At 53.5% G+C, this 16,342-nt stretch overlaps 2 protein-coding genes across 8 annotated transcripts in view; one reads left to right on the forward strand and one right to left on the reverse strand.

Moving 5' to 3' along the window:
* The window catches only part of LOC147575923 (liprin-alpha-1-like), a 547,540-nt gene that overhangs the window by 336,093 nt on the left and 195,105 nt on the right, over positions 1–16,342 (forward strand). The window lies entirely within an intron of this gene.
* Positions 1–16,342, reverse strand: part of LOC147575926 (liprin-alpha-1-like) — a 360,673-nt gene that overhangs the window by 168,436 nt on the left and 175,895 nt on the right. The window contains exons 18-20 of one of the 7 annotated variants that reach the window (XM_086679729.1): positions 15,592–15,723; positions 12,877–12,956; positions 9,599–9,740 (exon numbers count right to left, since the gene is read on the reverse strand). The exons of the other annotated variants lie outside the window; for them this stretch is intronic. Of the exons in view, the coding sequence (XP_086535855.1) occupies positions 9,599–9,740; positions 12,877–12,956; positions 15,592–15,723 (354 nt within the window). The remainder of the gene's footprint in view (positions 1–9,598; positions 9,741–12,876; positions 12,957–15,591; positions 15,724–16,342) is intronic. 7 annotated transcript variants of the gene reach the window in all.

Consider the following 16,342-nt stretch of genomic DNA (forward strand, 5'->3'; position numbering starts at 1 on the left):
CTTATGGCAATGAAGACAGTCTTAAGTAGTGGTGTGGGAGTAAATCAGTCCTGGTGTTGTATAAGGAGAAATCAACACTTCGTGTCTTGTTCAATAAACGACTGTAACCTTCCCCCAGAGCACAGGGCCCTGGACTGCAGAGAGACCTCCAGGCGCCCCCAAACGCAACTTACAGGCTCTACTGCCAGGCTGCCGTCAACGTGTTATGATGTGAAAAATATTTCTCAAGACTATCAAAAGTCAAATACCAAAAGGAAAGAAACCAAACTCCTCACCTCTGTTAAAATATTGGTTTCTCAATAGCCCATTGGTTTGGGTGTTTTCTACGTTTTTGCAGGTACATTTATTTATTTTTGAAAGAGACACAAACAGTATGAGTTGTGGAAGGGCAGAGAGCTAGGGAGAGAGAGAATCCCAAGCAGAATCCCCATTGTCACCGCTGAGCCCAATGGGAGGCCCAAACTCACGAAGTGTGAGATCATGACCTGAGCCGAAAGCAAGACTCAGATGCTTAAATGATTGAGCTACCAGGCACCCCTGTTTGTTAGATTTTCAGAGAGAGAGGGAGAGAGAGAGAGAGAGAGAGAGAGAGAACGATTGTGTGTGAGTGAGATAGGGGCAGATAGAAAGGGTGACAGGGGACCCAAAGCAGGCTCCACGCAGACAGCAGCCAGCCCCATGCTGGCCTCAGACTCACAAGCAGTGTGATCATGACCTGAGCCAAAGTCAGACACTTAACCAACTGAGCCACACAGGTGCCCCAAAGCTCATTTGTTAATAAATTAAGAGCTAAGCTTAACTTGTAAGGTAAAATTATCTCCGCATTTGGAAGAGTAGTCTGGTACGTGATCCCTACAAACATAATAATCTACGTTCCTTTTGTTTTTTTTGTTTTTTTTTTTTTGATTTTACTTTTAGGAAATCTCTACCCCCAGCACAGGGCTCAAAGTCACAACCCAGAGATTATGAGTCACGCTGTCCTCTGACTCAGCCAGCCAGGCATCCCCAAATATAATACTTAACAGTTAACGCAAATTTAGATATCATTAGGCTGAAAACTTATTTCACCAACCCTTTGGTCAGTCGCCATGACCAAAAGGTGGTTCGACTCCCATTCCAAGATAGCACGAGCCTGAAATCACGAGCCGACACCCCAAAAGTTAATGTCAATCTAAAGGATGACAACATATTGCAATTGCGTCGAAACCAAGACTTCAAACTCAAAACAATACCCATTGAATCCTAATAGTGTATTTTCAATCAGAGATGTTAATGTGGAGTCCATTAATGGGCTTGATTTACTTATCTTTGAGAGGCAGAGAGACAGCATGAGCAGGGGAGGGGCAGAGAGAGATGGAGAGAGAGAATCCCAAGCCGACTCCAAGTTGTCGGCACGGAGCCCGACTTGGGGCTCGACGCCACCAACTATGAGATCATGACCTGAGCCCAAAGCAAGGGTCGAGCGCCGAATCATCTGAGCCCCCCAGGAAGCCCACAGGAATGGGCCTTTGGGGAGAGGGGTCCATGCTCTCCGGGAAATTAGACAAGGGTGCCGTGGAGGGGGGTTTGCAGAGGGGACACTGAGGGCATTCCCAAAGGTGTACAGTGTTCTGTAGAAGGATCGAAAGAGTCCTGATTCTCCACTGAGCCCATGAGTCGAACAGAATTCCACAGGGAAATCAGAAACAGAAGCCATGAAACTTCCACGTGGCACACGAAGTAAGAGTGTTTCTCTCTCCACATAAGAGCTAAATGCACGCCAGTCTCACGAGCCTGTGAGGGGAAGGGACAGGCAGAGCTCAGGCAGGAGGAGGCAGCACCGAGGACTCCGTGCCGCGCAAAACAGACCGGGTTTGGCGAGAGAGGACTAGCTGTGCGGTGAAGCTACGCGCTGCCTTGCTCTAATACAGGCTGCGGGGTCTCCAGCAGGAGAGCAGTGGGCGGGTGCAGACGGCCCGGTGTCACCTGTGTGTGCTGGGTCGGGATCTGCACCAGAAGCGCCAGGGCGGTGACATCGAAGGTCCCATCTAAGGCCATCAACGTGCCGTGAACTCCACCGTCTACGCGATTGTTGGCATCCTCCTTAAGGCCGATCGATAGGACCCAGCGAATCCCCGGGTCCTTCCTCCAAACCAGCACCTCTGCCGACAGTAAACACCCATGGCCACGGTGGCTGCCGAAAGCTCTCTCCATCACATCCACACCCTGTAATGCAGGACAAGGATCTCCGCTGTGTGCCCCAAGCCTATGCTTCAGCTGCACACTCCGGGTGTTCTGGAAAACCTTCCTCCCGTCAGACAACACTGTTGGCCCCGAGCCTGGGCACCTTGTCACTTCAACACAAACGTCTCAGTTCTAATCGCAGAGCCCGCTTTGTGGACTCGGTTGAAAATCAGAGAAACCTGAAAAGACTCCCCAGCATATTAAGAGACTGTGACGGGACACCTCACTTTCATGCAAAGTAATAACTATTGCATTTGCTTTAGGACACATCGAAAAATCACCAGATGATTCACTAGTTACTTCTGGTGAAAGACGGCTTCTGTCAACTGTGAAGAGATTTAAAATGAAGTACACAGTACAGGAAACACATATACCCAGTTCATTTCCAAGGTCTTTCACTAGGTAAAATAACAGTTGTTCAAACACATGGACACGCTTAAAACACTTACAGATCGTTATCACATTTCTCTGTAATAACTCTGTAATAACTCTGAGACTCATTCTCCTGAGGCGGACATTGTCACCACTAGGCACCTTTCGTGGAGCCTTATGGGGCTCTACCTCACCGCCACCTCCCTGAGAACTTCACTCCTCATAGCCCACTGTACCCAGAAGCCTTACCAGAAACAGTCGGTTAACACATATTTTATAAGTGACGTGTATATGCTGTATTCCTTCATAAAACAAGGTAAATGTGATTAAGAAAACCATAAAGAGGAGAAAATACATTTACAATACTCTACTGGATGGAAACACATAACTTGCATACGAGTGGACCTGATCTTCAAACCCTGGCTGTTCAAGGGTCAACCGTATGTTTCTGGGACTGGCCGTGCATGTCCACAGAGACCACAGTATGATCCACTCTCAGACACTGCGTGATACCTATGGTAACACAGAACCCAAGTCAGCGATTTGAACATCTCAGCCCCGGAGAAAGTCACCTACACACACTCTGTGAAACTGAATCAAATGCTGGGGCAAACAACTCAATAAACGCTGTCCTCATACGACCAAGTACTTAAACCATACCTCCCGAAGATGACAAAATAAACGTAGGAAACACAGGGGAATGTTTTGGCCAATTTTGTGACCTCTGGACTTACAAGACATACACATTTCTGGGAGCAGTGGGTGTGAGAGCCAGAGGGCACTACCACGAATCTTAACGTTTTCATTACAGAAAGTATAAGGATGTGGAAGAAAACACACTGGCAACATCTAAGGGACCGAATTTTCCCAGCATGGTTCCAGGAGCAAAAGGCCCTGGAGGCCTTTTTATGTCCGTGGAGGACATAATACTGCTTTGCAGCTATAGAGTCTATTGACCAAACGAACAGCTACTGCTTGAAAAACAGGTACAGCTGAAAAGTGCTCAGCAAGGTGACAAGAAACACAATGCTTATTTTTTAAAGTTTTTGGTGTTTTTCAGCTTGTGCGCCCAATTTGCGGAGTCCCAGGGCACCTTGGGAAGGGTTTTCAATTCCGTGGCTCCAATTCAGCGGCTGTGGGGAAGCAGAGTGATGAAATGGGAGGTGGGGGGTGTCCACAGCCACGTGAGGTCTCCCGACACGGGGAGGGGTCCGCAGGCAGAGAGACCACGGATCTAGAGGAATGAGGCCAGTAAGACCACCCACACGCTGGAAACACGCAGGGGACACCAACCTGGTCATGCAGGCTCGTCGCTAGCGTGGCTGGGGTGGACCTTTTGTCTTCTGGTGAGCAACCAGCGGATGGATTTTGTGATGCCCTTCTTCTTGGGGGCGTGGTTCAGTGAGTCCCGGCTATTGCTAGTTTTGCTGAGGCTGCTCAAGGGGCCATCCCGAGAGCCCGGGGATCTGGGGGACGCACAGGAGAGCATCTTCCACGCGTGCTCGTCACACGACACACCGCCCCACGTGATTAGAAGCACAATCCCCCAGCTTCTAGGGAGGGCTACGCCCTGGGAGCTGACACTCTCTCCCTCCCAAGTATTATCTGGAGTCCAAGCCCCTTGGGTTGAGAACGCTCGGCACCCCTCCCTGGCTGTGACCCGGGAGCACGGAGGACATGCACACCTGAGCCACCCCAGGGCGTGGTGCGAGTAACAGAGGGGCTGCTGGAGCTGCGTGGTGGGGGTGGGGGGAAGAGAGCATGGCTCCTGACAGCCCCACAGGGCACAGTGCGGCCCAGGGGAGGAGCCCTAGGGAGCATGTCACCCAGGATCCACCGGGAGGAAAAGGGAGGTCTCAGGACGGCTGGTGCGTAGGATCTGAGCAAACGAGGCTGCCCTACAGCCACCAGCATCACAAGACTCCGGTCTTTCCCACCTGCCTTTTGCTCTGCTGGCCACACCCAGGGCACCCAGGCAGGTATCCCAAGAACGCCGTGCACGTAAGCTCGGTTCATTGGCCTCTCTTTGGAATCGCTGTTCCGACCCTTTCTCCCCCATGTAGAGATCAAAGGTTTCTCAGAGCTGAAAACCAGCGCACAGGCATGTCTCCTACGATGCCTGTGCCCCTTACTTTGTGGCGTCCCTGATGTCCTCGTGGCTGGCCTTGTGCGGTGCCCCTTGCTGCAGCCTGTCCAAGCTCAGGGACCTCTGGGAAGAAGGAGCTGACGGTCCACATCGTGTCCTTGCCACACGATCTTGTGACTCTCCCTCCAAAGGCAGCAACTGTGGGGTGGAGAGGAGAGTGACATGAGTTCACCGTGCGCCCAGACAGAGGAGCACACAGCCCTGAAATCACAGCCAGCAACTCATTTGAAAAGCTATGAGCTGTGCTTTGTGCAGGGTCCAAAACGACTTCCTAGGATCGGCCTAACGCCAGGCGAAAGGGTGGATTCGCGTCCGGGCAGTGGGCCCACTGAGACCCCCAGCCCATCAGCACCGAGGGGTGTACCCTCCCCAGGACCTCGCACCACCAGGAGCCCGGCCACAGAAGGTAGAGGCGGAGACCCAAACCATGTCACCATACACCACGGCCAGCTGAGAAGGAAGGTGTTTGTTTCCTGACGCCGTTCAGGGCAAACCCTGGTGAGCACGGAGCCCTCCCGTGCACGATTGTCCAAAGCTCTTTGTTTGGGGGAAGTGGAGCGAGCTTGTGGCCTAACCCACTGTCACTTCTGGTAGCGATGCAAGGCTGGAACCTACGGGGACGTGTGTAAAGTGACAAGGCACCCAACCCCCTGACCCCACACTCGGGTCTGACTTCTGCTTCTCGGGGCCGTTTCGGGTGATGTTACAAACTGACGGACTCATCTGCAGCTTACAGACAGTCTGCTCGACACGGTGGAGACACAGTGTCCCGTGGCTGCCGTCACGACAAATGAACCCCTTCAGACTCCATTTTTCCTTCTGTGACAGGCGGTGGGTCTGCGGCTATGTGGCTGTGGGCCCTGGAAAGGACCGTGGGGCCACGGACCCGCCAGCGTTATGACCCTTGACAGGTCCTGGGGGTGAGGCAGGGCCGGATCTCACGAGACACACGTGTAGGACTGGCGAGACAGGCACAGCCAACTGGGTTTGTACCAGGACCTCCGAAGCTGCACGGGGCTCGGGACACCCATGGCGGTCAGCACCAAGCGGAGCTGAGCTCAGGGAAGACACAAGCTTCACCAACAGCTCCAAAACACCTGCCTCCTCTCCTGATTTCCTGACAATCGGCAGACAACAAAAGGCTACCTTAACAGGCTACAAATTATCCACATAAAAGCAAACAGGGTCAGACTCCCTCAACACAAGTAGATTTCATACCCAGGTGGAAGCAAGGATATGGAGAAAACAAACCCAAAGGGGAACAGGACAGGGAGCCACGCTAGCGACCAGGCTATGAGGTGAGCAGAGACGGAGGGCTCCGGGAGCACACCCTCCCCTGGGTCACAGCGCAGTCCACACACAGGCCCCCGCCCAGCACTGGGTCCTGCCAGACTTGTGCCTATGGGCCATTTCAGTCTCAACCAAAACGGGAGGCTCCCGCCAGGCTGGGAAGTGCAACGCCCGTGCTGGCCCTGTCTGCACGGACCTGACACCCACTGCCCGTACGCCTAGACTTCATCCCCCAAAACCTCCAAAGAGCCCTCCAAGTAGCCATCAGTGAGCTGCGGGAGCAGGCCGTCCTGCCTGGGTGTTCATCACGCGACCCTCTGTTCCTTGAGAAAGTCTTGCTACAGAGGAAAAGGCAGCACGAGCCAGCAGAATGCAGGGCGTGCTCTGTGCCCCGGCGCCGATGTGAGCTCCTGATCTCTGAGGACCGTGCACCGATGGGCAGTGTGTGGACACCCCAAGGGCCGTGAACCTTGCGCTGTCCTCACTTACCAGGAGAGCAAAGCAGGAAAAAAAAGACGGTGATGAATACACCCCGGTCACAAAACAACCAGTGACCGAACTGGCACTTGAACGCAAGAATTCAACTGAACGGACACACCGTCTGTGCAGTGGAGGGGCTCCCCCAGCTGCCGCCCAGCTCTGTATCAGAGGCACGGCCCTGTCAGCGCATGGCTGGGAAGGTCTGGGATGGGGGTCCGGTCCAGGGAGCAAGGCATCCCAGTTATGAGGCGGACTGTCTGGTCGAGGGTTCCGTCCCGAGGCACGGCGCTTCCCCTGAGGATGGGCACACCCACGTCATTGTCCTCTGGACACAGGAGGTGTCCTGTCCCGGCGAGGGGCACTGTAAATGGGAGGAGGGCGCCCGAGCAAAGGTGGGGTATGTGGCAGAGTGGTGTCGTGGCCAGTGTTTGTCCTCATGCACAGGACCCGGGCTCTCAGGCTCTGGTTGCACATCTGGAAATGGGCTAACCACACAAGCTGTGGCTCGCGGGGATGTCTGTGAGGGCCAGGTCACAGGATCCTAAACCACTGCACACACCAGGTGGCGAACGAACCCTAAGAGCTCTCTGAATGCTGCTGGCTACGGCTGTCAAAAGTGGTTATATCCCGAAATCGAAACTCTACGGCTCTGCTTCAGTAATTTCTCTTCCTAGAAACTTCTGTGTCTCATGGAACAAAGTTCGCAGCGCAGCGAGCAAGACACAAACGAGAGACAACGGCGAGCTCCGGTGGCCGTCGCAGGTACCGTGGAAACCGCACGCCGCGCTCGAGCTCCCAGTGGCTCCTGTACTTCCCCGCACACGCCAGCCGCTCGTCCTTACCCAGCTGTGGTGCTCACCGTGAAGAGACGGGCACTCTCCCCCACACCACAGACAAACACAGCTAGGTTGCACTACGAAACACTTTCGCTTTCTCCGATGCTTCCTTACATCGCTAGGCTGACAGAGGCATGCAAAGAAAGGAAGAGGAATCAGATTTACTGCACACTTGGAAGCTACAATTTCCAAGACGAAACGAGCAAACATATTTTAAAGAGAACAACGAGATGGATATAATGGAGAGAAGATTTAGAAACAACCACGACTGGACGCAGAACTTTGTTCCACCGCACATCTGAATGTAATAGGCTATTCGACATTTACCAGAGACACTCCCAATTATCACTCAGGGACGTAAAACTCCATGACAACATACACAACTTACTGAAACATGGCATCTTGTAGAACAAAGACGTCTAACAGGTGCCTATTCTAAACTTTCCTGTAACTGTTCTCCTTGTTGGAAACCAAGTTACACTTTTACAGTATCACCCGAGGGGATGCCGAAGTTCCCGCAACACCTTGTATAACACCAAACAAACCCACTCTGTTAACGCCCTGCTGGACGTGAATGTGAAATCCTGACCTCGAATTGGATTGACAACCTCTCACGAATCACTGTGCTGGTTACAGGAGGGTGCCCTGGGCAGGTACGTGATAAAAACGGGCTTAGGGGCAGGTGACAGCTTCACGTTGTAGGAGTCCCGAGTTTCAGTGTAGAAGGCAGTACTTGTGCTCAGTAAGCCCGTGAGATTTGGAGTCCTGAACGCGAGTGTCGGCACCGCAAAGCGTGCTGTCTGCATCGAGCTTCCGTTCATCTATGCTCAGTGCCTTATCTCTTTGGAAGAAACACTTCGTTTACAAATTATGATCTAGATCGTACCCGTATCCACCTGTACTATACAGCGATACGCTAACGACAATTTATGACTATTGGGGCAAAACCCCACTCTCTAATGACAAATGAAGATACAGGAGAAACAACACGAGCCAGCCACGAGTGACCACAGACGCGCCAGGGCAAAACAGCAAAATGACAAAACACAAACCACAGAACTTTTGCCCTGTGTCTCCTTCCAGCTAGCACTGCGTCTCTGCTCCCAACCAGAGTTCAAGTCCTCCAGAAATCTGCCCCTACTGTGTCTACACAGACTCTGGAACTCGGGCGAGCGGGCTTTAGCGCAAGGGCTCCTGGACCAGACCACTGTGGTCCTCGGCCTCCACCTTGCCTGGCCCCACCCAGCACGACCAGGCCACCGGTCTCCCTTTCCCTGAGCACCTGGCTCACTGAGCTCCTTCCACCTTGTGACCGCTTGCTCTCTGCCAGATCTGTCTCTCTCTCTCCACTGCCACACTGGGAATTGCCCAGAGAGCCACCCTTGGACTCTGGGGCTATCCACAGGTGCCCATCTAGGGACTCGTCAATCATCTGTCAAACAGAAATAGATAACTAACACACATCTCACCTTTTACTTCCCATTCGCTGCTGGTCTCCCCTCACTACACTGTGCACACATAGGGGTGCAGGCCTCTCCTCTGACTTTTTATCTATTTATTGTCTTCTTTGTTTTATTTCAAGTGGGGGAGGAGCAGAGAGAGGGAGAGAGAGAGAATCCCAAGCAGGCTCCAGGCGCGGTCAGCGCAGAGCCCCGTGCGGGGCTGCGGGGCTGCGGGGCTGCGGGGCTGCGGGTCTCGATCTCACCAAACCATAGATCGTGACATGCGCAGAAATCAGCAGTCAGACCCTTGACCGACTGAGCCACCCGGCGCCCCTCATCTGGGTTTTTCAGTCATGCTGCACCCTAGCTCTGGGACGATATCTGCACCAAACTTGTTCCATGACTACAGGTGCTCAAAACTTACACAAATATCTAAAAATATAGGCGGCTGAAGAGACAAAGGACAAAAGTACTTAAACTCCAAAGGTGAATTCTCTGTTGTTTAAGTTCGATGAAGACACGTGTTCATTTAACCTTCATTAGCATTTCAAACCCTTACTCATTTGCATTGTGCTGTGCTTAACACTAGGTCCTATCTTCATCCACATTGCTACTTTATACAAAGAAAGAACAAAAGCTCTCAAAAGTAAATTCTAAGGCAGCAAAAGAAGAATGGGGGAAGGGGAAAAGAGAAAGCAGCCTATCAGTCCCTTAGTTCCAGAAGAGCCTCACAGACAGAGGAAAAGGCAGGTGACATTGGAGCAGGCAGGTGGGTCCCACGAGAGCCCCCAGAGGATGGAGGTCCTTGCCTTGGAAGGCTCATGTCGCAGACGGGCCACACGGCCTTTCCGGTGGCGCCGCAACACCGCGCTGCTGCTGGTGCTGCTGGCATCCGTGGGGCTGTCCGCCAGACGGAACCTGGAAGCTGGGATGCTGCTGACGTGCGTCCGCCTGAAATATGGAGGAGAACAATCAAACAAACACGCGCACACACACACCAAGGTTGTTATCTAGAGAAAAGTGGGCTTTGTCAGCCAGGCCAGAACCCATCAATTGGGAACATGAGGTCACAGGAAAAGGTCTCCAAGGAAGGCATCCTTGCCCCTGGCTCCAGTGCAAGCCCGCTAGCCGGGCCCTGTGGAGACAGGGTCTCCCGGGCCCAGCAGGTGCAACGCATCCCCGCGGCCCAGACGTCCCCGAGGTGGAGCAGCGCCTGCCCCCGGTCAAGCTGTCATCCTGCGTGTCTGCACCACCTCCTGCCCAACTGACCGGAAAGCACTCCTGTACGTCCCTCTGGCCTTCACCTGCCACCGGCCCACATGTGCCAAGGCCCTTGCTGTGATGCCAGGTGACCCCAGGTTTTCCTCCACCAGCCACTATCGGGCGCCCCAGGGGCATCCGCGGCAGGATCCTCGGGAACCACACCTCGCAGCTCCCGTACACAGGAGGTGGCAATGCGCCCGGTGTTTCCAAGGCAAAAGCGTCTCTGGCCTCTGTGCAGTTAGACTAACAGACAAATGTCCCCCTTGGCCACAGAAGTCTCCAGAAAAGTTCCATGGAGCCCCGAGACCCTAGGGTGGAGTCACTTAATTGGGCTGTCAGCTGCTCCCCTCAGCAAAGGATCTGGGCACGAAGCGGTCAGCAGCTGCGAAGGAGCACCCGCCAGCCCACGTGCCCGGCCTCAGCAAAGGGCTCACCCTCCACACTTGAACCCTGCACGGGAGTCCAGGGGCTCCTCGCTCTCTGGAAAAGAAGAGAGGCTGCCTTCCATTTCACAAATCCTTATGGTCTCGGGAGACAGAACACGCCCATCTGATTCACATCAGCTAAAGAGGGGGCCCCTGGAGTCACCCCTTGTGGCCTGGAGACAGAGCCACCACGACAGGGCGTCTCCTCTGTGGTGCTTCAAGCTCTTCTCTGAGGCCTTTCAAGAAACGTCATTGGCACGTGCTGCCTCAGGGTACTGCTTGTTTCTAAGACAGCCAAGTCGGAACTGGCCGCTGGCCACAACCATCTTCCCCTCCTCTGGTCCCCCCATTCCCAGAACAACTGCTCACCTGAGCTCAGGTGGTCTAGCTTCACCGCTGTGGGGCCACGACACATCGCCAATCGGGGAGAGCCACACACGCCGCCCCGCATGGGACCTGGCATGGTTCGTGGCTCCACCGAGGTTCGCGTGTGTCCCCTGACTCTGACACCCTATCTCAGGCTCCCTGGCTCCCGACCCCACCACCCTGCATCCAGTCCTATCCCAGAGCTCTCTCCCATCTGCCCCGCCTGCGTGTGGAAGTTGGTCCGTCACCTTTCTTTTCCTCTGTAACCCAGACCATGTCATCTTGCTAGAGGAGGACACAAACGGAAGACGTGGCTGTGAGGTCGTGCCAGGAGGGCTCAGCTGTCCAGCCTGCCTGCCGCCTTCTCAGTCTCGTCCCCCCGGCCCCCGGCCGCTCACGGCGACACAGCTCCCACCAGCCTCGCTTCTGCCACCACACGAGAGATCACTTTGTGAGACGGCTTCAAACAGACCCTGTTCCTCAGCCGGTCTCCTGCCCGGTGTCTTCTGACCACAAGGCCACCTGTGACCACGGACAATGCCTCTGCAACCACGGGAGCACTGGGATCCTCTCTATCCTTCTCCTTGGCCAGCTCACCTCAGGCGGGTGACGGGCGTGGATGTCCCTCTTATGGCAACTGCCCCAGGGTGACACCCTCCAGGGGCCTGCACAGCCCCTTCCCTTCAGAACTCCAACATGCACTCGAGTGGCCTGCACCGCATCCACTGTTTGCTCCCTTGGCCTCCTCACACATACCCGTCATCAAGCCCTGGAATGGTGACACTCAGCACACTGGTGTCTTGCTGGCGAGGATCTCCGTCAGCCAACCAAGAGGCTGCTCTGTGCCCGGATCTTCCTGTGTGCTTCTCTCTCCGGACACACATTCGCTGTGCCACCAGTAGTTCCGTGGACAGGGAGGGCCGCTTGGGACTCTACCTGCCCTGACTTCTCTCTCCTACAAGCAGGCTCAACACGGACAGCCACAGCACACCCTCGACTCTCCCGAGAGCCCACGTCGGCAGCCGCACAGACCCCAGTGAGGCCTGAGTGGGCCTGCCTTTGGAGCAGGAGCCTGCTTCCTGCACCTAAGGGGGCCCAGTCAGCTACTCGAGGCACTGTCACACCAGAATGACTCTCACATGGTACATATTTCCTATGTACCATGGAGGTACATGAAGCAAGCAAACCTTTGAATACCTTGCTGACAGTTACTGTCTGCAGGACGCAGCTCACAAGCCGGCTGACCCACTCCCTCACAGGCGACTCACCAACGTCCCAACAGAGTTGCGGCGATTACCTGTCATTCTCCAGTCTTTTCAAAAATATAAGAAACTGCGAGCACTGCGCTAACCCCACCGATGTCAAGGTGACCTTCACAACCATGGCCACGTGTGCACTCCCATGGTGACCTCACTGGCATTGCGGAAGGGACCATAGCTTCCAGGGATGCTGGGCCGAACCTGGCAGGCTGGACCCCTCCTAGCCCCACACCATCACTGCCACACTCGGGGGAGGGAGGCCGCAAATAAACCCACCCAAACACGAACAGAACTTTTCCTAACTTCTACTCCTCCTCCCATGGCTGTGAGCTCTGTCAGGCCTCCCGGTCTCCTGAGATTCCAAACCTAACCTCTGGAATGAGGTTTTACTTCTCCCTCTTGCCACCTACTAAGCTACCGGCTCCCTGAGCTACATCCAGTCCCTCTGCCCATTCGGCCAAAGGATTCCTCTGGAAGATACACAGCAGGTGCTAACGTATGTGTTTGTGAGGTGGTTCATGTTAGGCACGGTGAAGGGCAGTGTCCCCCCCAGCCCCGCCCCATCATCAGTTAGCTGGTACCTGGAAAATGGATCGCGTCAGACTACAACACACTCAGGGTTATTGTGTGTAACTCTGATCCGGTGCGGGTCATACCATAGCACACCCACGGTTCTACTTGGGAACCATGAGCTGGTTCAGGTCATACTGGTGACAGAGGGAAGCCGCCCCCAGCCGCGTCTCAAACAGATCTGTGAAGCGGGAAATGTCATACCTGTGGTGAAGCGAAGAGCCTCTCGATCTTGCCCGCTTTAATATGGCCCTCAGTGCTTCCATTTTCCGTAGAAGGTGATCCTGCAAAGCAGCAAATGACAACGACACTCACTGCAAGCAAGGTTAACTAGTCTTTGCATCAAGAGTCCGTTCAACTCAGAGCACAAACTGGTAGTGGCCAGAGGAGAGGAGAGTAGGGGCGGTTGGCAAAAGAGATGATGGTGAGTAGGAGGCATCAGCATCCAGGTATCAAATAAGGCCGTCTCGGGGATGAAAAGCACAGTACAGGGAATACGGTCCGTGATACCCTAAGGACTCTGTATGGTGACACACGGTGACCACAGTGATGGTGACGAGCACAGAGTCACGTGTGCAATTGTTGAAACGGTATGCTGTCTACTTGAAACTGATACCACACTGTAGGTTCATTAGAATTCAAGAAAAAATGGAAAACACTACTTGCATCAAGTGTGCTGAAATGCTGACCATCATAACCACGCTGGGTAAATTCAGCAGTTACAAACCCCAAGACCATTCTCTCCAAGAGTCCTCCAGTAAACACCCGGATCACCAAGTGAACGTCCTAAACCCTACTGAACAGTTAGGTCTCAGGCATAGCAAGGTTACAGAGGAGAAACACCGAGCCACTAGGACTTCTTCCTAATTATGTAGAGAGGAGCAGGACTTTCTGGGCGGTGGGGGAATAGCCCTTCTGTGTAATAGGCACGTGCTCCGTCGTGGACCCTCTGCAGCCCAGCCTCACGTCTGCACACGCAGCACCAGGGAGTAAAACCGACGAGGAGCTTTGGTCACACAACTACCCCCTAGGCAGTGCCGTCCCAGGCCGCAGACACCACCGCACGTGGCTAACTGAGCGCCCAAAATGGGGCTGGTCCCGACCACAGGGGATGGAACTGTGAGACGCCCCGTGGGTTGCAAGGACTGAATGTGGAAAAACATTGTAGAGTAGCTCCTTCATGTCTACACTATTTACATGATACAATAACATGTTGCCTGCATCGGGCTGCGTGAAAACTAACATCACCCGTGTGTTTGACCATTTCAAATGCAGCCTCGAGAACCCTTGGGATGACACCCATGTCACCTGTTACCTTCCTGCTGGGCAACGCTGCACTCCACGAAAGGTTTACGCGAACATTTTAGCTTTCGAGCGAACCCCCGAAGGGACTCAGAAATCTGAACCCCGTAGGCTGCTCGGCTCCAACTCCGCCACATGCGTGCCATTCAGACTTGCGAGCGTGGGGCCGCTCGAAAGCACAGTGGTGGCTCGCCTTGGAGGAAGTGTGAGCCCCAGAGGTCACCTGCTCCTTTCCAGTCTCAACCGATCACTGAATGAGTGAGAGACGGAAATACCTTCTCACGTTGCATTTCTTGTAACTGTTTTTTCAGATTGCCAACTTCTCCTAACAGAGACTTCTGAGAAAGATACCGACAGTCCTTTAGTGTTGATTCTTTCAAACGTTCCACATGCTAGACCATGCCTACGTTTCTCTTTACAATAACGCAGCACCACAGACAAGGCATGGAGCCGATGGCCATACCAACGAACCGCGTCACATGACCACAGAGTGAAATGCTGTCTGTGAAACTGCAGTAACAGCCTTTACTCATCCTTTGTCCATGTACAATTTCTTCACGGATCACTGTCTGACTGTAAGTATGACAAGTTCCTACGTTTACTTGCAGCAGGTACACTGGTTTGTACTAGCTTTTAGGGTCTGTGATGCCTCAGTCACTTGGGAAACCTGACCTAAGTTTCGTACATATACTTCCAATCTCACATACAACCTTCTACCGAAAGGCTGGCCCCAGTGATCAAGGTAGAACCTCACGTGGGGTATAATAACGCACCTCATAATGGGTTTTACCCAAAACAAGTGTGTCGTGAAATTAGCATTGCTCACTGGTGTCTCCAAGTGACAATCTTAGGGAAGATTCTGGGCTCATCTACAGGGACACAGGTGTAATCAGAACCGGTAGTATCAGGTCCGCATCCAACTGTCCCCACCAGAGCTTCTCTCACAGAGATCCTATGATACTGCTTCCCTCCCGTTACACCTCAAGTGTGTCCGTTATGATGGTGTAAGAGTCCAGGCTTAGACTCTTTCCAACCCAGATGAAAAGAGGGAAGGCAGGAGATGGAACAGGAGATACTCTGTTTTCAGCTGGTTAAATGCTTGACAGAACTGCGCACTCCTACCGGTCCGTCTGGACAAAAGAGGTAGAAATTAGCTCCCCAGACAAGAACCAGGCTGAAGGTTCCAGCACAGGGGTGGCAAACGAGGGCCTGCCGACCACATCCAGCCACCGCCGGGTCCTATCAACAAAGGGGTATCGGCACACGGCCCCTCCCCTTAGTTATATACTGCCTATGGCTGTTTCTGTGCCCATCTTTGATTAGCATGAAGCTAGCTTACTCCTTACGTCTCAGTTAGTCTCAGTTACGTCTCAGTTAGTAAAGGCCCAGACCATACTCCTCTTCTAGACAGTGAGACGCACCTTCCCGCACGCATACGTCGGGCGGGGACACGACACTGGGAACTTAACGTAGGCCTGCAGTTTTTCCGCGTGAAAGAATCATTTCTACTTTCTACAGTGGCTGTTAGCCTCTGCTCCACGCTGCTCCTCAGGATCACAACGTGAGCGTCTCCTCTGTGAGGACGGGGGCACTCAGCCGCTGTCTCTCATAGCCTACCTTATCTTCTGCAGCAGCCATTCTTTCCTTTAGATGACGCTGAAGACGCTCGTCAGATTCGGAAAGGAGCTTGTCAATAGTGCTGGACAGATGTTGATTAGTCTCTTCCTTCAGTTTTTCTCTCTGCCTTACCTGAAAGAGAAGACGCAGGCTTCAAGCCAAAGTGCGAACACCGGCTCAGGCGTGCGAATGACCAGCGGTGTGACCCACACGCACGCCATCCTCGGCTGCCCCTTCCCACGGCACTCTTTGGCGTGCTTGTGCGTCACTGCCAGCACCGACCTAGCGGGGCACACAAACGCAGGAACCTGCTTCCCAGGGGTCATCACTTAGCAGGTCCCTTTGTTTCTGGGAAACAAAACACGCATGGGCCCTCACGAATGTCCTCATTGTTAGCTCTCAGATGGGCTCAGGAGGCAGATGTACATGCAGGAAAGAGCATATTCTCAAGGGGATCAGCTGATCTACACACGGGAGGAGGCATATTCCGGGGCGGAAACCCAAGCTCAGATCTGGCCTCAGGGGGAAAGAAATGAATCCATTGACAAAACCCAAAGATAAAAAAAAAATCCCCTTTGGGAAAGATTCAGTGGTGAGAAAGACTTTGACCTGTTTTTCGTGAAATTCACACATCTCCTGAACGTTTTGTAATGGAAACTTGTATTTACCTCAAGTAATTTCCGAACGGAACCGCCAAGTTCACGGGTCTGTGTTTTATAGAACTCTCATCAATCGTATGGTTTAAAAACTT

Source organism: Puma concolor, chromosome D2 (assembly GCF_028749965.1).
Source record: "Puma concolor isolate L17-30 chromosome D2, mPumCon1.1.hap2, whole genome shotgun sequence".
Classification (NCBI taxonomy): domain Eukaryota; kingdom Metazoa; phylum Chordata; class Mammalia; order Carnivora; family Felidae; genus Puma; species Puma concolor.